Here is a 24,006-nt window from a genome sequence, read left to right on the forward strand (position 1 = left end):
AGGGTAACATGGGCGAAGACACATGACGGAAATTTTAAATGAAAGAAGTATAAAAGTAAAGTTCATAAATCAATGTACAAACACAATGAAACATTTTCAAAGTAAACACACTGCTATTCTTTGAATTTAACAAAATATTTTTTGTTTTCAAGGGGCGTTTTGCCCTGTCCTTGGGGGAAGATGCCCCTAGGGTCAGGCTAAAATGCCCCCCCCCCCCCCAACAAAAACAATACAAATCACCTAAAAAATCCCCCCCCCCCCTCCCCCCAAAAAAAGAAAGAAAAAATACACATCACCTAAAAAATAAGGTGAACTTAAAAGAAAAATTTAAAAGAACAAAATAACACTAGGATGAAAATTAGACAATGCTATTTAAATGACAAATGTTCTTAAAACATTTTAACATTTTCAGCATTTAAGAATTATAGTGGTATCCTAAGTATCAACAAGTATTCAAATCACATATGTTTTAAAAACATTTTAAGTTTTAAGAATTAGAGCGGTAGACCAAGTCTCAACATGAGCTGTATTTAAATCACAAATGTTTTTAAAACATTTTAACATTTTAAGCATTTAACCATGAACTTTGTCATTTAAAAGTAGGCCATGAAATGCTTCTCACTGTGCATAATTCACATATGAAACCATCACCAGAGACAGCAGCACAGTCCACGTGTGCCCATCTATGACACACTGGATCCATTCTCCACCACTGAGAATCCAGCTCCAGCTCATCCAGAACTCTGCTGCCCGCCTGGTGTTCTCTCTGCCTCGCTTCGCCCACGCTACTCCACTAATCCGCTCGCTCCACTGGCTCCCGATCACCGCTCGCATCCAGTTCAAGACTCTTGTACTAGCCTACAGATGCCTTGACCAGACTGCACCCAGCTACCTCCAGACCCTCATCTCTCCCTACACCCCCACTCGACCTCTCCGCTCCGCCTGCACTAGAAGACTAGCTCTACCTCTGCTACGCTCCCCTGCCTCCAGAGCCCGCTCCTTCTCCACCCTTGCTCCGCAGTGGTGGAATGACCTTCCTACAGATGTCAGGACTGCCCAGTCCCTGACCACATTCCGGCGCCTCCTCAAGACTCACCTCTTCAAAGAGCACCTGTAGAACTCCTCTGTTTGTATCCTGGGACACTATCACCCTTCATGTAAATGTGCTTTATTTTGCTCCTATCTGCCCCCTATTTTACTGCATTTAATCCTGTACTTCAGAATACTGTAATCTGCCAAGTGTTTAACCTGTAGTACTTTGTATTTAATCACATCCTGATGTAACTATCACTATTTAATCATATCCTGATGTAACTATCACTATTATCTGCTGTATTATTGAATTGTGGTTTGTCACACTTGTACTTTGCTTGAACAAAAGTTATTGTATTTCTTGCTCTTATTGTATTACTTGTATTGTAACACTTGAAATGTATTTGCTTACGATTGTAAGTCGCCCTGGATAAGGGCGTCTGCTAAGAAATAAATAATAATAATAATAATATACCTATGTGCAGTATAAGCATTCAGCATCATCATCTACCTTGTCAGCTGTTGTTTTTGTTTTCCTTTCTTTGTTGTTTCTTCTTCTGGTTGCATCATTTTGAGTGTACAGTCTTTTTTTTGAGTGGTCATCCACATATGTCCCATAGCCATAACGTGACAATGTAAATAGACTGTGTATGCCATTGACGTCTTAAATAGGGGACACAGCTCATTTGCATACCTCTGACAATTGGTTAGATACAATCTCTTGGTAACAAGCCGTGACTGTAAACCACATCTAAAACCGTTACTGGCCAGTAAAATAACCAGGCAGTAGTTTTATAAATTGCATGTTAAATTCTGCTCATTAGTTTTTTTTTGTTTTTTTTTAATGGCTGGAAAGTACCGCCATCTTTTATGTATTTGGGCCTATGTGTTACAGTATACAGTATATTCAGCAAATCAAGCAAATTTGTCTTCCAATTTACTTCAAAACTTTAGATTTTGGGTAGTTCTTTAGATTACAGTGCACAAATAACCATGTAATTAATGTGTGATTTTAAGGTAATAATCCAGTTTTACTGGATAAATACCAAATGTTCTTTCATGGTAACTACTGTTGGAATAAGTAGGTAGTTAAATGGACATGCTCTTGTTTCCTGCTATAATTATATTGTAACAATTTGCTATTACATGGTAAAACAGTTGGAGCATTAGTGAATTTGGAAACTGACGTACAGATCCTTATTGGTAAAGTTAAGCTTCAGTGGAGTTAGTATAGAGAACTACATGGAGAATAACTGCAAAGAAATCCATTACCAGATTCCTACCCAATAATTACCAAGTTACCCTTTGTGTCCATCAATCCAGCGTCTCTGGGGTTGTTACAGGGAGATATATTGAGTATAACTGTGTAAGTATGTAGAAACTGCACTGTAAAATAGATTAATGCCTCTTACCAGGTTCATAATTAATTATAATGAATCACACTTTATTGGAGCTGTTATGAGGAATGCATAGATGGTAGTTTTCAGTATACACACTTAAACACTGAAATCTATAGAATCTCTTTATTATCTTCAGACATCAATCCTAGTTTACATGTGACATCTACCGGTTCTAAAATTTTCAGTATAAAGTACAATGCTATAGACAAGTCTGCTGAGTTCCAGGGGAAAAAGGGTGCCTTCTCTTTAGATAAAGTGCTGAACAATAGTCAAAGGGAAAAATATTAGTACTCTCCCGAAACTTCATTCAATATGTTTCCCTTCGCATTAGTTTTGTCCAGCACTTGTGTAAACCTTTATCTGAAGTGACATACTGGAAATAATCAAAATGATATTCAGCACAACCATAGAACTAAGTGTTATTATTCTGAATGAATATAAATGACAAGAAAAGGCAAAATACCTAATGCTGGCGCTTGAATTTGTAACTAATAGGGAGAAGCTCTGACTTATCCGTCATAGTTTTAATTTGTTCATGAACATCTGTGTCCATAACTTGTTTGCATTTATATGCAAAATCTAAGTGTATCCTTATTTGGGTCAAACTACCCTATTTCCCTAAATTTCTCAGGAGCTACAATTTGCATTGTGCTGACACTAGCCAGGGCACGGTATGTATTTTTACAAAAATCATGAAAACAATGTGGCACGCTTTCATAATAGTGACAGAACAATGCAGCACGATGCTGCAGACGTCATGGAAACAAGGTAATTGCCAAGTGTGTGTGTGTGTGTGTGTGTGTGTGTGTGTGTTTTCTTTCAAACTCACATCCGTATTTTTCAATATTTTACACAATAAAAATAAAAACAGATAATTATTATTATTATTATTATTATTATTATTATTATTATTATTATTATTATTATTATTATTTATTTTGTCAAAAACCCGAAGCAAATTAAAAAATGTCATCTTGAAGCTTCTGAAACGAGTTAGGCTACCATTATAGGTATTACGTCATTTTGTTATCTACACAGATTTATACGTTTCGAGGGGACCGCTTGGAATGCTGACACAGTATAGCCAAAAATTTGCCAAACATTTGTGCTAACTTGTACTGGAAGGGTGGGCTTGTTCTTGCATGCCTAGAATTTGGGTTTCATGTAATGTTTCTGTGTAGGCCAACATGTTGAAGTACTTTACGGGAGTAACCAAATGTTAAAAACTAAAAGTATTATCTTTTGGTTCAAACATGCATATGTTCTTTATTAGTATTCTACTTTATATTTGCTAGCCTTGTTTGATTGAAGTTCCATGTAATGGAGCACTGTGCCTTTAAGAAATGAATAATTTGAACAGAAGTAGGTGACGTCACAGTGACGTGCGAGTATGTCCATGGACTTAAATAAAAATATACCATAGTCGTAGCTTACTACAAAGATAAGAAATAAAAACATATATCTAAAAAGCTTTACCATCACTGAAAGAGACGCTGCTCCACGCAAAGCTCTCTGTGAGTAGAAAAGAGTTTATTGTTTGTACCTATTAAAGAAATAATACGTATTGCTTTATAACATTTAACTCGAACTGTGGCAAAAAAAAAAAAAAGTAGGCGAAAGAAGAAAACGGTCTTGTGCGTGTTTCGTTTAAGGGTGTAACAAACACAACATATATTATAATGGGAATAATACATATAATAATATTTGATAGTGTAAATTATTCATTTTAAATTATTCAGTGTTGTGTGCAAGTATTCGATATATGAGGTCAGTGAAGCATCTAGAGGCATGTACTGTTTTTTTTATTGTTTTTTTTTTTTTGCAAATATCAGGATGTTTAGTGTTATTTTTTTACTATTTGCTTAATACGCAATAGTTTTAGACAACTTCAAAGTTAACTATAAAATCCAGTCCTGCAAAAGTCTTGCAATGTGATTTATAGCTGGAATTGAGTAGATTTGGTCAGGCGATAGCAAACCACTCCCCTTTCTCAACCCACTTGTAGTCAACAAGCGATAGCTGCTTTTTGAAGGGCGAAAAGGGTTTGTTTTGGTTTCGCGAGATTTCACTTGGAATTTCTTGTGTTTTTTATTACCGTGAATGCTTTCGCGTCCTTGTTGGCTAAGTGCTAACTTTGATTTGGGCCCTTAGTCCGCATCAAGTGGACTAAAATGCGGTCTAGCAAGTCCTGCATCTCTGTACTAAGTTAGTCCTGATTGCAGCGTACCAAACAGCTAATCCTGAAAACTGGTTTAGCTGACCTGAACAAGTAAAACAAGTTAGACCAATTAATGAGGACTAATCCATAATAAGCCATTACAAATGCGGATGGAAATTCATAATTTAAAGTGAAAAGGTACACTGCAATCAGGATCTTGTTTAGTCTGATTTAGCGGATGATCCACCTGTGGTGATTATCTTCTGGTATGCTGCAATTGGGATTAACAAGTGTAGTAACTTTAGTCCAAGCAAGTGGACTAAACCTGCTTAATCCACTAGTTAGACGCATCAAGTGGACTAACTTTGGTACGCTGCAATCAACCCTTACTGATTAGCATTGTTTTTTGCAGTGAATAGTTCTACTTGCACTAGCCAACGCAGTCCTAGTGGCTGTAGAGGTATAGGGTTGTGTGAACATTATTTATCTATTTATTTAATTATGTATTTGTTTATTAATAATGCATGTACTATAATTAGGCAGCGTAATGTTACTCCCCATGTTTGTCGTGCAGGTTAAGCACCTTCCCTTTTTCTAAACTTATGTTATTTGTTTATTTAGCAGACGCCTTTATCCAAGGCGACTTACAGAGACTAGGGTGTGTGAACTATGCATCAGGTGCAGTCACTTACAACTACGTCTCACCCGAAAGACGGAGCACAAGGAGGTTAAGTGACTTGCTCATGGTCACACAATGAGTCAGTAGCTGAGGTGGGATTTGAACCGGGGACCTCCTGGTAAGCCCTTTTCTTTAACCACTGGACCACACAACCTCCATGTGTTACATATACAGACAGCTCCAGATAGAAGCAGTATCTATTTAGTTAATATTATTAACAATTTAAAAATAAATTGCAGGACAGATAGGACGTTATGTTTACAAAACTCACAAATTCTCTGAAATGTGTCTCTTTAGTGCAGTAAGTCAGCCTGGATCCACTGCTTCACTTCTGTGTTACCAGACAAAAATATGAAAAATTATTAACATCACCCATGTTAAGTCATATAACTGATGAGGGATAACTAGTAAAAGTGAATTACAGCCCCTACCAAAGAAGGATATTTGGTACCTTGGCAATAGACATTTCTAATAGGATTTTATTTAGCATAGTACTGTTCTGGTCATCATAATATCCAGCCAAAGAAAAGAGAAGGCAAATGCTTATCTAAATGATGTGCTAGGAGTTGTAAACTGGACATTATTACCTGAAAGAGTTGATGCATATTACCTTTATGATTTTAAAGTATACTGTATAATTCTATTTTCACAACAGTGTTATTCCTGCCTTGACATGTGTTTGGTTAAAACACTTATTCATAAGACTGAAGGACGAGAAAAGAAAAAGGTAATCAAATGGCTGCAACAGAAAAAACTGTTGGCACATAAGAAAATCTGTCCTTTGTAAAATTAAGTTGATGAAAACTATCATATATATATATATATATATATATATATATATATATATATATATATATGTAAATGTAATCCTTGTAAACTGCATGTTCACACATAAAAAAAAATGTTTCAGTGGTAATAAGCAATGCACCAGTGCCTCTCTTTCCAGGATCATCAGTTTGTATCATTCGTCTCAGCTGGGTGATTACTGAGTCAGGCTGAGTGGCTCTTTCATTTATTGTTGCAAATGTATAGTTGTAACAGTAGAAAAACATGCAAAAAATTAAGATAAAACCTGAAATGTTTTTTCTTACCAAAAAAACTGTGAGACCTTTTTGTACTTGATTTATTTTAAATATTTAAGTGAGTATTTTGTTTTCTTTTTAACCTCAACATGTAGATTTATAAATCTTTGAAACACCAACACCCTGCCATTGATAAACCCCAAGAGGGTTGGAGGTGTTCATTATGAATTAATTGTACAGTATAACCTGTCTAATCCAGCTCCTCTAGAAACCAGCATTTTGTATAATTTGGCATGATTTGGGGGTCCTGACCAAATCCCTATTAAAATTCTGGGTATGATACAATCTGAGACCTGTCTATTCTGACTCCCAGCATGGTTTTTAAGTCTCATCTGTCTAAAATCAATGTAAATCTGACTGTGCAAGCTGGCACCGGGTCATGTCATTTTTCTTCTTCAGTTTAAAATGAGTATATAAACAAAAACAAAAGCAGTACACTGCGTATATACTCACAATTCCTGGCGGAGCCATTCTGAATCCTGCCATCGTGTACAAATAAAAATGTCTAAATGAAGAAAAAAATCTAAGTGAAGAATTCAAAATCACAAGGGAAACCATTTCAGACATTCTTAAAAGAAAAGAAGCCTACTTAAAAAGAACACAGAGAAAACCTGAATGCCAGTAGAAAGCACCTGCATCCCTAGACTGGACAGGCTTTCCTGTATAAATAAAATGCAGATCACTGATAAAAGTTAGGTTTTATTAAGCAGCAATATCATTTTTGTAGCGAGGTGACCTGAACTGAACACAATATTCTAGTTGAGGTCTTACTAATCCATTGTAAAGTTTTAACATTACTTCCCTTGATTTAAATTCAACACGTCACTATATATCCGAGCATCCTGTTGGCCTTTTTTATAGCTTGCCCACATTGTCTAGATAAAGACATTTCTGAGTCAACATAAACTCCTAGATCTTTTTCATAGATTCCTTCTTCAATTTCAGTATCTCCCATATGATATTTATAATGCACATTTTTATTGCCTGCATGCAGTACCTTACACTTTTCTCTATTAAATGTCATTTGCCATGTGTCTGCCCAGTTCTGAATGCTGTCTAGATCATTTTGAATGACCTTTGCTGCTGCAACAGTGTTTGCCACTCCTCCTATTTTTGTGTCGTATGCAAATTTAACAAGTTTCCTTACTATACCAGAATCTAAATCATTAATGTAGATTAGGAATAGCAGAGGACCTAATACTGATCCCTGTGGTGCTCCACTGGTTACCTCGCTCCAATTTGAGGTTTCTCCTCTAATCAGTACTTTCTGTTTTCTACTTGTTAACCACTCCCTAATCCATGTGCATGCGTTTCCTTGAATCCCTACTGCGTTCAGTTTGAGAATTCATCTTTTATGCGGGACTTTGTCAAAAGCTTTCTGGAAATCTAAATAAAACATGTCATATGCTTAGCAATTATCCATTGTTGATGTTGCATCCTCAAAAGAATCAAGGTGGTTAGTTAGACATGATCTCCCTTTCCTAAAACCATGTTGACTGTCTGAGGCACTATCTGAGGCAGGTGACTAGAAATGAAAAGCAGCTCCTAAACAGACTTATCACATTTACAAAAAAAAAAGTAATTACATTAAGGACCACTCAATGACTGCAAACATAAAAAACAAAGGGATGGAAATGAAATTGGATGCTACTAGGATAAGGGTAAAAAATATATAATGCAAAACTGATAATCTTGCTGAATGAATTTGCTCAAGCCTAGTGTTGTTGGTAGACAGCAGCAATAATACAGCTATGCTAATTTAATACATATTTTGGTACAAACGTGACACTTTGTCCCGTTGTAGGTATCCATAGATGCTACTTAAAGCTAGTGTACAATGAATTGCATCTTATTGCTAAGGGACAGAAAAGTCTAGGCTAAAGCAATCGCTCTCTGATGACCAATCACAAAAATAACAAAAGTAAGTATAAAGAAGGGCTTCGTTATTTATTTATGTATTTATTGCAAAGGTTTTTTTTTTTTGTAGTATCTTCAGTATTTTTTATAACCTTGCTTATAAACAACTTGACTAGAAAGCACTTTTTTTGAACAGTGAATGAAGAGGTCTCTAAACCCCTCGTACTGTATGTTTATTTTTTCCTATTTGGTCAAAGAAACTTGACAGGTCTACTTCCAGCTTGGTATGGCTTTACTAGAGTAGAAAGGCGCGAAAAGTTACATCACAAACAGGATTTTCACTGCTGAAGTCTCGTCAGCATAAGGTGCGAAATAAGACATGTTTCCATGCAAAAAAAAAATGAGTTCATGGTCATTTATACGGCTTTTTAGCGTGAGAAGGTGATTTAGCCACCCTTTGAGGTCATGCTATGTTTTAGATTCGCACTTCCTATAGCGTTTGGAATGTGCGTGCTACATCACATAATTTATGACTGTGGAGAGAGCCCGTCAAAGTTTACAGAAACAAAAGAAACTATCTCAGCCAAATTCAATGTTTGTGCTCCTATCAACACAATTTTGTTAGTTCTGTAGCAATACTGTTATCTATTATTATTGTTTCTGGGAAAATATTTGCACTAGTAGAGCAGAAATCTTACTATAATACCCCCCCCCCCCCCCCCTTTCCAAAATAGAAGTGGATTTGAATTAGATATAGTACTGCAGTACAAACAACAGCATAAGGACATAAGGAACAGAAAATCTGAGAATCTGAAAGAGGACTTTAAATCATTAACAAGACAGCTGAAAAAGTTAGGATGCAGAATTATTCTCTCAGGCCTACCACCTGTTGGCTGGCTGGTTGGTTTGTGTAAGAAGGGCTAGGATTTATAAAGAGATGGGATTGCTTTTGGAAAAGAAATAGATATTACAGGAAAGAAGCACTGCATTTAAATAGGTCATGGGCAAGCTGGCTAGCTGATAACATTAAACACCACCTAGCAAGGTATTTAAACCAGGAACTGGGGAGGGGAGGGAATCTAAAGAGGCATGTAAAATTCAGGTTAAAGTATCCTGCCATTCCCGCTACCCGCTGAGTTAACACAGAGGTCGGCAAATTCCCATTACCCCTGCTCAATCACATGCTCTTGATTGGACCAATTTATGCCTAGGTTTATTTAATGTTAGTTCTATGTCTAATAAGGCTCTGTTAATTAGTTTTATTCAGGATTACAACATTGATATTCTCTCTCGAACTGGGTGGGGAGGTGGACTTGCTACTGTTTTCTGTAGTGAACTTAGAATCAAACAGGAAATTGTTGAAGGTTATTCATCTTTTGAAGTTTTAACCTTGACATTAAACAATCCATTACCTGTTCATATTGTAATTATTTATCGACCACCAACTCAGTCAAACCTGCTATTTCTGACTGAATTTGGGGATCTGCTATCTATATTGACAGTCAAATATGATAGGATTCTTTTATTGGGTGATTTTAACCTGACATTGATTCTGATTCTAAGTCCTTGGAATTTTTGAGGCTACTGGATTCCTTAGATTATGTCCTGCATGTCAAAGGTTCTACGCATAATCGTGGCCATACTTTAGATCTGGTAATTTCTCGTGGTTTAGCTGTTAAGAACATCATAACCCTAGATCTTACTATTTCTGATCATCTTGCCATTTTTTTTAGGTGAATCTGCCAGTTTAATTCTTCTAGATCTAAGTGCTGCCTTTGATACTGTAGACCATTCATCCTACTGAATCGTCTTGAAAGCACAGTAGTACTGTCTGGCCTTGTCGTATTGTCAGAATTGCACATACTCGTTTTATTTATATATAGGATATATATTCTCTGAGCACACTCAGGAGAGATGTTTAAGGAGGACAGAGATGTTTTAAACTCCAGTAAGTGGTTGTGTTTGTGCACTGGGCGTGCTATATGTCCAGACAAGTTTTTAATAATCAAGAAAATCACACAGACTCATTTAATTTGAAGTTTTAATAAATCAGAGAAGTAGTAGTGCTCTTTTCGGTTTATTAAATGCTTTAAAAATTTGACTGGTTGGTTGCGCAGACCACCGTAAATCCCAAGTAATAAGCAATCTGGGAGATCCAGTGCTTTTACAGGTTTAACAGCATTAGTACTTCAATATATTAATACCAATATGGTTATCATATGCTTAGCCCTTAGGCTATAAAATGCAAAAAGCTAAAGCGCCCACCATTATATCCTAATACAATAAGACTATTGTTAAGACTAGAACATAATTTCTGTACCTTATAGCAATGCATCCAATATAAACAAGATATACATTCAAATATATGGTTACCTTCCAGTATATGGAAGTGTAGTGTTGGATATATTGACAAATAAGTAAGTCTCTGTAAGTCGCCTTGGATAAAGGCGTCTGCTAAATAAACAAATAATAATAATAATAATAATAATAATAATAATAATAATAATAATAATAATAATAATAAATAAGAACTGTCTTCAAAAGGCAGAGACTTCTAACTTTGGACCAAACAGCAATCAGTTTTTCAGAGACCCTCAGAGCATGGACCACGTCAGCTTGCAAGATCAAGATCAATAGTACTGAATGGGGTCTTGCTCTGGGCTTACATAGGATTTTCTCTCCATTAAATACATCAGGAGTCCCAATTAAATCTGATCATCAATCTGCCTTGACAGTTCTTATCTTTGAGTTAATGATATATTCTAGAAGGATTCGGTCAACCCTTTTTAAAACTAATTGGAGTTACATAACAACCTTCAAAATTAATTGGATATAACTTCTTTCCAAAAATACTGGAACATGCTCTCAGAGTTCTCTGTTTCAACCCCTCCTTATTCTAAAAAGTCAGGTGAAGCAAAGTTCCACAGTCGACCAAGGGACCTGCAAGAAGTTGCCTTGGTAGAGTGCAGGCTCCTCTCCTTCCTCCATCTCAGTGGGGAAGCAGTCCTCGTTCCAGGAGGCTGCTATCGAGAGCACGTCCTCCTCCTCTGCCAACTGTGCAGGTGATTCCAGCTCACTCTAAGCTCCCCTGGGGGAGACAGGGACTGGTACTGGGATGGGCACTGGCGGAGCCGCGGCAGTCTGCTGCCGCACCAACAACTCCAGGACAGGACCTATTATGTCCCTCGCCTGCCTCAAGCGCTTGACCTACTTCGCCGTCTGTGGAGAACGGCTGTGAGAGGGTGGCAGCTGAGCATGAGCACAGGGGATACCCCTAGGGCCTCTGATGGCTTTGTGTCCCCATGGCCCTGTGTGAACAGGCAGGTGTTTCAGGCCAGAAAGAAACACACAGACAGGCAGTACTGGCAGGTGAAACTGAGACACTGCAGAGCTCAGTGTGTTTAATTCTAAAAATAAAAGGTTTAAACAAAAACAGCACACGGCACTTGAGGCCAAAATAAACAGACAAACAAAACGCACTAACACTAACAAACAGGGTGGACGAACGCTAACAAACAAGTATTGTGCTGATCTAATTTAGCTCGTCTAGCAATTGTAATTATTATTATTATTCTTTTAAAGCTTACTCCCGACTTTCTCTCATGTTCTCTCCACACTGAACACCCAACCCCGAGTGAGTGATTTGTGCCTCTGTATATACAGCTGTGCCGAGATTCAATTACTAATTAATCATTCACTTGAATCTCGGCACGTGAACTAATTTGTGCAATCCCATGCTCACACTCCTGTTACATATTTTATCTGCGCGTGAAGTGATTGTGCAATCCATGTGCCTAAATACAACTATATATTCTAAATCATGTTACACAGACCCATTTATATCCCGTGCACCAACATCTATACACCACACGCAACACATAACACACTCATGGGCGGGGCACACTGCCACACCCTGTCAAGCCTTTTGCGAAGCACCCAGGGCTGGAAAGCCGCACAGATTTCACAAAATGTCTCGTCCCCTAGGACTGAAATGGCGTGCTGGACACCCAAGCACCACGCACACAATGTATGCCTATCCTCCTGGGGCATAGTCGCCCTGCAGGATGTGCAAGCATGAAATCAGGACATGTTAGCTGGGGTATAAACCCTGGGCGCTGCACACCATCAGGCACGGCAGTGCCTACGCACCTCGTGCACCGAGATAGCGAAGCACCCAGGGTACAGAGTACTGAGCACACCGAGTGCTCCATGCGCACCGAGCACCGAGGCGCTATGCGCACAGAGGCACTGAAGCATTGAGCACCACATGCACGGAGTGCACCGAGCACCAAGGCGCTATGCGCACCATATGCACGAGTGCACCGAGGCGCTATGTGCACCGAGCACCGTGCGCACCAAGCACTGTGCGCACCCAGGCACCAAAGTACCAAGGGCTGAGCGTGCACTGAGGTACCGAAGCACTGGGGGCAGCTAATGCAGCGGTGCCTACCCTAACCTTGTGTAGTCAGCCACTTGGTCAGCACGCAGCATGTACCAGGGGAGACCCACAAGCCGAAGCCACAGCGGGCGAGAACTTGGTTAGTAAAGAGAAAAAAGGGAAACACACATTTCTTTTTTTTTAAGGCTCGACGCACCAAGGTTGGCGGGCCGAGCCAGCCGGCGAGGTCTACGCGACAGCAGGGCAGGCTAGCTTACAGCCTAGCGCAACAAAAACTCAAGCACAGACACAGACAAAGCAGTCAGCACACAGGTGGATGCACAACAACAGCACAGAATTTACTTATTTTGCCCGAGTTGCGCGAACGACAGCCAGCAGAGTTGCTCAACGGCGGGGGCGGCAAGCCGAGCCCCGGCGGAGGAATGGTGTTCTTCCTGAAGGTGTAGGCTGAAAGACAACATGCACTCACCAATACTGCACAGGTAGTCACTCTCATATAACAGACAGCCGTAGAAAAGACAACCTGGGACACAAGGCGAAGCAGGCCGTGAAGAAGAAAAACAGAAGACACTCAAATGGAGCCGCTGATTCCACGAGAGCGGCAAGCCAGCTCTTAGCATGAATGCAAGGGAACTGCAGTCGACTCAGAGGAGCTCTTTCAAAAACACACTCGGGTTAGTGACACAGAAGCGTACCTTACCGTAAGTGAGAGGCAAAAGAGTGAGCTCCATGGAGCGACTACTTGTTCCCTCGGCAGGTGGGAGGACGTCACTTCACGGAGGGGCCTATCAGCAGCTCTGACATAAAATGCTCAGTGAATACCTACCTATGGCAGGCATATCCCAAAAGTATTGGTTGGTGGTTGTCTTGGAACTGAAAGGGAACTACTATATTTATTGCCACTACGTCCAGTGAAATAGATCGCTTTTAGTTATGGATGTACCTCGTTAACTCAAAATGGCTCACAACTCAGTACCCCATTGGTTATAGTAGGCACCCAATCACTCTCTGTGCGTGGCGCTCCAGAATCTCCACATACAGACACACAGACATAGGCAGCATGCAAGCAGACTAAGGAACAGGAAAGATGAGAGAAAGCCAGCCAGTAGAACTGCGGCACACATGCACTCGATGGCAGGGAACATAACAAGTACAATTTAAACATGATCACGGATAGCAAAGTCCCATCCCCTACCCCAGTCTATAAAACCGTCCATTGTACATGGTCCTTCATAGCAGCTGCCCCGACGCTACAATACATTACAGAATACATGACAGGGATTCCATAATAAATATACCAATAAAGCAAGGGACAGACCCGGTGTTTAAAATTCCTGTTCATATAGAATTACCATGTATTTTATAAATTATTCTTATTATATACATTATTTAAAAAAAAAAAAAAACTAAAGAGATTTACATTTTTAATAAGCTGTTGAAATAGCTAAATAATAATTAACAATAATAAATAATAAATAATAAAATAATAATAATAATAAAAAAATCCTTACCATATTTACTTTGTATCAATATAGAATACTTGGATGTATTATAACGTTGCAATAGTGACCTCAAGTGTACAAACGAAATAGTGACTGCTGGACAGAGAGCCTTAAAATGCACAACTGGGTATGTTTGTATTCTTGCAGGTCTGTAGAGTTTGACTTATTTGTGAATTTATTTTGATCAAACATTTGTTCTTACACGCAGATTTTGTTTCGTTGTGTTTTGTTTAATAATATAACACAATAAAAAGATGACAAAGGTAACGATAAATGTACAATACGTGTTAATACAATGTAGCTGTGAAATAAATACAATTTAGCTGTGTCTTGCAGATCTTGCAGCGGGGCGGAACCCAATTGTTAGTATTAATGTGAACAACACGTGGATATTGAAAGTCAGGCAGGACAGGTTGGTAGCAGGTTTTATTTATTTATTTATTTATTTTTTATAGAGGGGAGTTGTGCAAATAGAGGATCTGTCAGCTGAACGCATATGCGATATGCATGAAAGAGAATGAGTGGATTAAAGAAACGCTAACAGAATGGATATACGTTTGCTTTGCAACGACATTTTGGCAAACTCTAAAGAAGGATGCTTTTGTGTTTGTGAAATTCGTTACATTTTATTCATCACAATTGTCGCGTTGGTTGTAAAAACAAATAAATGCAATTTAGTAATTTAAAGTTCCTGCTAAAATGTGCAGGTAGGAAATATCTGGGACCTTTTGTTTGTCATAATTTGTTATATCATAATGTCATGGCAATTTGATCGTTGACAATGAAGAGCAAGGCGGAATAGAATCGTTCTTTGATATATCATACTACAAAGAAGAAAAATGCATATTGAATAATTTAAACAAAATGGATTTACCATTAAATACCAGTGGAATCAACGCGTCTCTTCTCGTCTTACCGGATTCAACATCCTCGGGAGTCGGTCAGTATTCCCTGCCTGCTATAGCGAGCCTGGCAGCATTAGTAAGTTTCCTCATTATATTTACCATTGTTGGGAACGTCTTTGTTGTAATCGCTGTACTTACAAGCAGGGCTCTCAAAGCGCCACAGAATCTTTTCCTGGTGTCTTTAGCCAGCGCAGACATCCTAGTCGCTACCCTTGTTATGCCATTTTCACTGGCTAATGAACTCATGGGCTACTGGTTTTTTGGAAGTGCGTGGTGCAATGTTTACTTAGCTTTGGATGTTTTGTTTTGCACTTCGTCAATAGTGCACCTATGTGCAATAAGCTTAGACCGATACTGGTCGGTGACCCAAGCTGTTGAATACAACCTCAAAAGGACCCCTAAAAGACTCAAATGTGTAATAGTAGTAGTATGGTTGATTTCTGCTGTAATATCCTTCCCACCTTTAATCTCTATGGACAGAGACCCTGAAGATGACGTTTACCCGCAGTGTAAACTGAATGACGAGACATGGTACATTCTGTCGTCTTGCATAGGTTCGTTTTTTGCTCCTTGTGTTATTATGATATTGGTGTACATAAGAATATACCAAGTAGCAAAACACAGAACAAGGACTATATCTGAGAAAAAACAAGGGACAAACGGCTCTTCTCAAACTGACAAAGGACTGAGCAGAGGCGCCTCACTTAAAGCCAATGGGGAAAAAGAAGATGGGCATTGCCTGTCTCATCCCAAGGAGACCAAACCCCAGGAAGTAGATGACATAGACTTAGAGGAGAGCAGCTCGTCCGATGGGAAAGGTAAAAAGGGTCAGGACACAAACTCCAAGAAGGACAGAAGAAGCAGGAGGAAAAACAGTTCTATGTCTAAGCAATCTAGTCGCATTTCTAGGTCTAGCAACAAGTCTACTGATATGTTTACCTCAAGGCGAAAAAGAAGAAGCACAGTTTGCAGGAAGAAAATCTCCCAAGCCAGAGAAAAAAGATTCACATTCGTCCTGGCTGTTGTAATGGGCGTGTTTGTTGTCTGCTGGTTTCCGTTCTTTTTCAGTTACAGCTTGTATGGCATTTGCAGAGAAGCCTGTGAAGCGCCAGAAATTTTATTCAAATTTTTCTTTTGGATTGGTTACTGTAATAGCTCTTTAAACCCAGTCATTTATACCATTTTTAACCAGGATTTCAGAAGAGCCTTTAAAAAAATACTCTGCAAGAGATGGAAAAAATCCTTTTAAACTGTCAGATGTGCCACAATAAACAGTGCCGTAAGCGTTGTATATATTCAAAATCTGTCACGTTCTGGATGTATTGAGATGATTCATGACCTTGACAATCTATAGACAAATTAAGATATATAAGTATAGTCTATTTTTAAGCACAGCCACGTTAAGAATGGCAAACCCTACACATGTTTCTGTAAATATCGTCAAGTTGCAAGTACTATGTATGTAAATAACCTAACTTAAAGACACTAGGTGCGACTGAATGCGTGTAGAGTTCACTGTACATTTAGGTAAATACATGTGGTTGAGTGCAGAGCTTATAAATGTCTGTATGCAGCATTACACAGTTTTTCTGTAATGTCTCCATTCTGCTTTTCCCTTATTAACATATTTTGAATGTTAACAACTGATTGAAAACATTGAAAGCTGTACAGCCCAGTAATGAAATCGGTCTACTGTCTAGTTAATGCTGTAAATGGTTAAGTGTTAGATACCATGCTTCTGCAGCACACTATTAACAAGGCTGAAATGTTAACCCCTTCATCTAGTTTTAGTCTCATCTTGTTAATAATATTCAATATTTGTTCTGAACACCCCTTCTTTACATTTACATTTAACAGCATATGCAATGGAATGTATATATATATATATATATATATATATATATATATATATATATATATATATATATATCATCATCATCTCTCTTACAGGTGTATATTGCTGCCAAAGTTCAATGAGGCATATATTCCTAAAAAGGCTATAAATATTACTACAGATTGCCAGAATGACACAATTGTTTGTACTGCTTTTGATTTTATATACTTATCTTTTAATTGTATTGTTTTTCTTTCAGTGTTTATATTGCAGGCAACCTGAAAAAAAACATAAAAAAACAAAAAAAGGGTTGTTGTGCTAATTCAAAGAGCAATGTGTCTGCACCATTTAGCATTTAGTTTTCTTAAGGCATGTTTTACAATGATTAAAAAGTATGCAGTCAAGCTGTTATATTAAAGAGCATTTACCCCACAGTTGGAAAAAAAAAATCCTGTAATTGATGGATTTAACAAAGTACACCTGTAATAACACTGTCAGTAGGGTAGCCATTAAGGCACTTACTTGATGTGACAATTCTGCTAGGTGTGTAAATTGATAAAGATGCATTCATGTCCATTCTTTGATTATCACTTCAATTCCCTCTGGGAAGTTGGTGTGTAAATCTGTTTTTCCAAAATGGCCTCCTAATAAAGTCATTACTGTTTATCACGAGGTTACTGTGATTGCTTGCTTTTATATTTTCAGGATGGAATTTGCATAAAAGGTGTTCTCAATTTATACAAAAATACTGGTACAATATGCAAACAAAAAACAAAAACAAAACAAAAAAACCCTATAGAAACCTATCCACAGTACATCCAAAACCCCTATAGAAACCTATCCACAGTACATCCAAAAACTCTATAGAAACCTATCCACAGTACATCCAAAAATCCTATAGAAACCTATCCACAGTACATCCAAAAACCCTATAGAAACCTATCCATGGTACATCCAAAAAATCCTATAGAAACCTATCCACAGTACATCCAAAAATCCTATAGAAACCTATCCACAGTACATCCAAAAACCCTATAGAAACCTATCCACAGTACATCCAAAAACCCTATAGAAACCTATCCACAGTACATCCAAAAAACCCTATAGAAACCTATCCACAGTACATCCAAAAACTCTATAGAAACCTATCCACAGTACATCCAAAAATCCTATAGAAACCTATCCACAGTACATCCAAAAACCCTATAGAAACCTATGCACAGTACATCCAAAAACCCTATAGAAACCTATCCACAGTACATCCAAAAATCCTATAGAAACCTATCCACAGTACATCCAAAAACCCTATAGAAACCTATCCACAGTACATCCAAAAACTCTATAGAAACCTATCCACAGTACATCCAAAAATCCTATAGAAACCTATCCACAGTACATCCAAAAACCCTATAGAAACCTATCCACAGTACATCCAAAAACTCTATAGAAACCTATCCACAGTACATCCAAAAATCCTATAGAAACCTATCCACAGTACATCCAAAAACCCTATAGAAACCTATCCACGGTACATCCAAAAAACCCTATAGAAACCTATCCACAGTACATCCAAAAATCCTATAGAAACCTATCCACAGTACATCCAAAAACCCTATAGAAACCTATCCACAGTACATCCAAAAACTCTATAGAAACCTATCCACAGTACATCCAAAAATCCTATAGAAACCTATCCACAGTACATCCAAAAACCCTATAGAAACCTATGCACAGTACATCCAAAAACCCCTATAGAAACCTATCCACAGTACATCCAAAAACCCTATAGAAAACTATCCACAGTACATCCAAAAACCCTATAGAAACCTATCCACAGTACATCCAAAAACCCTATAGAAACCTATCCACAGTACATCCAAAAATCCTATAGAAACCTATCCACAGTACATCCAAAAATCCTATAGAAACCTATCCACAGTACATCCAAAAACCCCTTGCTTTACCATCTTGCTATTTTCTTTTTTGTTAGTGTTTTGGATCTAGAGCTTGATACAGACATTCCAGATGTCCTAGCTATTCAGATGTCTGTATTTGAGCATTCTAAAACCTGTTATATAGTTCTCATTGTAATGGTTTTTTTTTTTTATTCACTGTAAATTAACATTTTAACAGCACCCACACCACTTCTAAAGGACTGTAAAGCTTTTCGTTGGCACACAATTAGAATGTCATATTGTTAGATGCAAATTTAAAAAAAGTCATCAGCAAATATGTCTTGGTTATTCTGAAAATACACAGTGAGTTCTTACCTGCCTTTTGATGTTTCTCTGGTTCTTTCTTTAAACAGTTGCAGATTTCAAGTTAGCTATAACATTTTATAAGTAACAGGACCAGGGTTGGGCACCACTGCTCTAAATCACTACAAGAAGAGCTATACAAAATAAAATAAAATAAAAACTTAAAAAGTGCTCTGGCTTTTCTGTTCCATACCACATCATGGATCGTTAGTGTGTTACCTGTTTGACAATGTAGACAATAATCCTATTAATAATTTAAGTTAAATAAATTTTCATGTAAAAAATCATTTATCACTTCATAAAATATGTACGTACTGTGAGAGAGACCCCTTATTAACCTCCTGATATAGAGACACATTCTGTGTAGTTTGGGACTATAAAGTTCTGGCTGCCCAAACTGAGTCCTTACACCATGAGAGAAGCATCTCTCATTGGTTCAGATAACTGGTACACAGGTACACATGCACACCAATAAAAAACAAATGCGGACTTCCATATGGTTTTTAACACTCAAATGCGTACCGTCAGTACACCTTAACAGGAAAGTATTTTTTATATAGGCAGCGAGGGTGCTCACGCTTACAAGGTCAAGCATATTATCTGTCTGTGACCCATACCTGCCTAACCTCCAGATTTTCTACTGAGTCACATGGTCTCTAGGATTTGTCAATGATCTCCGGGTAACTGAGCTTATCATCCCTGACCGTAATTAAATACCAGTCCCCATATTTCACTTAAGGCCGGAAGGTTCCAATTCAATAAAAAGTCCATCCCTGTTAGCGCTATCATTGGCTGCTTCGTAATCATAACAATCATTTTCTTTTTTGTATTTTTATTTAGAGTGACCAATTATTATTTGTATTTATTTTTTCCCAATTTGGAATGTCCAATTATGTTTTTTCTCCTCACCGCAGCAGGTCCCCACACAGCACAGATGTTCTGAGGGTGTGTGAGCGTCCTCCAATCTCACAAGCCTAAAGCCAGAATCACTTTTACGCCGAGCAATCCAGAGCAGAGGTGGGTGGGCTACCGATCCCGGAGAACAGAGATCAGTCCTGCTTTATATCCGTTCTGAATGTGCTCGGTGTCTGGCCAGTAGGGTTCGCTGTGGCGCGGAGAAGAGAAGGAGTCCCTGCCGGTTTCCCATACCCCACTCCGGGAGTGTTAGAGTCAATGCGATGGCCCCTTCAGAGTCCCCAGCAAAGTTTGTCCTATTTGCACAGCCTGGCCGCAAACTGGCGCCGTCCAAACTGTATGACTCATCCTGCACTCCCAGTGGCAGCTATTTAACCTGATGAGCCACTCGGGGACCCCCAATCATTGTCTTTTAATGGACACTTGAAACAACCAATGATAGCAGGGATCTTGATTTAGCTGTCCATTCAGAGAAGGGGTATGTAGTTATGGGGAGTGGCGTTGTGGAAGCGCGCTGACATTACGCTTCCCAAGCACGGATGAGAGGAGGTGTCGATGTTTGAGAGCCATTACATTTAAACATGAGTTTAAAATAATACTTACTTAAGAATTTTACTGAAAATAATATTTTTTTCCTTCACTTACTGTGTATCCTTCTATAAATACTGTTGTGCCGTCAAGCTAACGTGTTAAGAAATGTTTTGTTTTAAAGTGAAGAAGTGTTTTGTTTTTTGCTTTTGAATCTCCAGGTCTGGAATTTGGTGATAATGAAATAAACAGAGAATGGGTGATGATTTGTTAACAATTGGTATAACCAGCAATTCAGACTCCTACTTAAACATTCATAAACTATTGTTGTTGTCTCTGACACTGCCATTAAGCTGTGCTGCTTGTGAGTGTGGGTTTACACATGTCAACATTTTAATCAGCCTCACGTCTTTCTGCCCTGATGCATGTTCATATGTGCAAGATGACCACTGAAACCTTTGATCCTGAACCCAGCATCCTTGACAGGGGTGCAAATCGTTTTGAATACCGCCCTAATCAAGCCCCCCTTACAACTTCCCACACGACACAAACCTTCTCTCCTGTGTACGTGGATGAGTGTGGGTGGGTCATGTGAGTAGTCCAGACTCAATGAGAAACTATCATCATCTATGGTTACTACCAAATACATAATAATAATAATAATAATAATAATAATAATAATAATAATAATAATAATAATAATAATAATAATAAATTAAACATGTCTACTGGCGCCAGAATTTAATGTCGCTTGGCTATATGAGGTACCCTAGCACTAGAATCTAGCTGTAAATTTGCACCCCTTGATATCACAATTGTTTGAACTGTTGGAGGAGGAGGTGGAGCTAGACAGCGACCCCTGATTTTGGTGAGTACCAAACCATTTCTGCTGGAACTCATGTGAGAACCTGATGATAAAAGTTATGTGAACCCTGAATTATAATCATCTCTTATTATAAACAACAAGAAACAATCTGAAAAGTTATAAATGGTTCACTGTGTTTTTACTATTAATTGGTTTCCTGAGTATTGTATTTTGCCAGCATATTGTCATTTAATAAATGCTGCTTTCTGTGAAAAGTTAAAGTAGAGCATCAATCATCAATTTTTCTGATAATGTGTACAGACAATTAGACAGTCTGCTGCTGTGTGTTGTGGTGGACATCTTTAATTTATTTTCCAGAATAAATAAAAGGAAGCAGAGATTATTTTGAGGATGAAACTGTGCTTTATAGGGGGAGGCGAGCGCTGAGATCTGGGTTAAATGAACAGAGAAAGCAGCTGATAGTGAGTGTCAGCCAACAAAGTATTGCATTTGGGAAAGCAAAACAAAGCACCAACTTGCACTGAATAAGACCTAGTCATTTTGACATCTGCATACTGTATATTTAATACAACTACAATGTAGCATAGCACAGAAACACTCAAACAAATGTAATGTGAAATGCCAGTAACCGGTACAATTTAACAATGATTGACTCTTTTGTCCATAATTCAATATTATATAAAAAATGTATAGAATATAGTTGAATGCACTGATATAACAGAGATTGCTTTACCATACCAGCTGGTTTCATACACCCAACAGCATGCTTTAATGTATATGTGGAAGGGTGGTGGGCAATTCACTGACACACACGGGGGACAGAAGTTTTATTTGAAAGCACCGCACTGGTGCCCAGTTTTATTATTTTGGATGTTTTTCTTTTAGCCCGCAGAGGGTGCTGTTGTCTGTGGCCTGAGTACTGGCAACGGTACACAGGACCACAGGAATACCGATACTGGTAAACAGTAAAAAACTGGCGTACTCACAGGCACTCAAAATAATAATGAAAACAAAAGGCGAAATGAAAAGGGAAAATAAAACACAGTAATAAAACTAAAAATAAAGGTGCTGCTTACGCTGTGCCTCCACTGCCACTAAGCTGGTCAGCTCGGGATCTCCGTCCTACGCTGTTATGCACTATACACTGGCGTGGCCAAGGTTCTCCTATCACTACACACGTCCCCTTGGGTACGTAACAACAGATTTTAATAAATTGTTTATTTATTGCTGGCTGTCTTCCTCAGCCGTGCTTGCCTGTTTTGGTCGCTCGCTCCAACCACTGGCCTTCTCAGCCAGCGTCTCTGTGTGTTTCCAATCACAGCCACCCGAATGCACAACCAAGCGCAGTTTTTATGGGCCGAGCAATCTCCCAAGGCCCGCCTCTCAGCCACTCAGAGAGAGGGAAAGCCACCACACCCTCTTCCCCACCTCTCCGTGTCATCGCCATGACTGACAGGCGGATCTTACGAGACTGCTGCCCTCTTCCTGCAGAACCACGGATACGCCAGATAGTCAGCACAGATCTCCCGTTACAGTATGCCAAAGCATTTTACAAAAATATTAAGTGATAGAAATTATACAATGACAATGATTGACCAGAATCAATGTAGAAATACCACCAGGACCACACACTTGGTAATGTTTGGTCACATTACCACATTGCCATTTCTTAGGCAATGTGTTGCCATTTTATAAGCGCAATACACACTTCTCAGGTGTGCTGAAGGTGTACGTGGTTTTGCCTTTATATAAAGCAGTTTTTCCCAATCTGGGGTTCAAGCCCCCCTTGGGGGTCCATGCCACACAATAGAGGGGCCTCAGTAAAAACAAAGTTACCCTTCTTAACGTTTAGATCTTATAATTAACGCCACACTTGGTTAATGGCTTTTAAGTGCATTTACATTTAATTTGTATACTGTCAAGTATAAACCAACGTTTCCTTTGTATTTGTCATTTACGGAACTTTAATAACAAAGATTTACCAAGCTTTTCTAAAATCTGTTTTTACTTTAGACATGGGGTTGGAGGTCCATAAGCGGTCTTTAAGCCTAAAAAATCCACAGATTTGTAGGTTTCCAGGCACAGGCCCGTTATTCAAACCATTCACTGTAATCAATATGCCTATTATCCATCTAGATTAAAGGTGCTTTTAAAGGTTGCATAGTGATATACTGTATGATCATAACAAACGGTTTTTCAAAAATTGTAATTGGGATCAAAGTGATCCGGCTATGTAATCCTGTATTTTGTGATTGAGATTACTTCATCTGGATCATTTTGATCTGTTTTTTCAGAAAATGTCACTGCTGGATTACTTTTATCCAGATTACAAATAATTACGATTACGAAAATCTTTTTTTTTTTTAAAAGGAATCACGATCACAAAATATAGAATTACAAAATCTTGATCGCTGTTATCCAGGTTATGTTTTGAAAAACTGGTCCCTGATGACTTTTTGCAGATATTGTATTGTATCTATGTCAATGGAAAATGTAGTTCTCGTGTCTGCAATATTAATTGATGTGAGGTTGCCATCACTGTTCATGTGAATCAGCGCCTGATAGAAAAATCACAAGAGGAAAAAGCCAAACTATCTAATGAACAATCAATGTAGATGAGTTAACACTTGT

At 38.4% G+C, this 24,006-nt stretch overlaps 1 protein-coding gene across 1 annotated transcript; it reads left to right on the forward strand.

Annotated features, from left to right (window-relative positions):
* Nucleotides 1–14,228: 14,228 nt before the first annotated feature.
* On the forward strand, nucleotides 14,229–16,877 carry LOC117409626 (alpha-2C adrenergic receptor-like). The gene has a single exon (XM_034015927.3). The coding sequence runs from the start codon at nucleotides 14,974–14,976 to the stop codon at nucleotides 16,261–16,263; it is 1,290 nt and encodes a 429-aa protein (XP_033871818.1). The 5' UTR covers nucleotides 14,229–14,973; the 3' UTR covers nucleotides 16,264–16,877.
* The last annotated feature ends 7,129 nt before the right edge of the window (nucleotides 16,878–24,006 follow it).

The sequence above is a fragment of the Acipenser ruthenus genome, chromosome 2 (genome assembly GCF_902713425.1).
Source record: "Acipenser ruthenus chromosome 2, fAciRut3.2 maternal haplotype, whole genome shotgun sequence".
NCBI lineage: Eukaryota > Metazoa > Chordata > Actinopteri > Acipenseriformes > Acipenseridae > Acipenser > Acipenser ruthenus.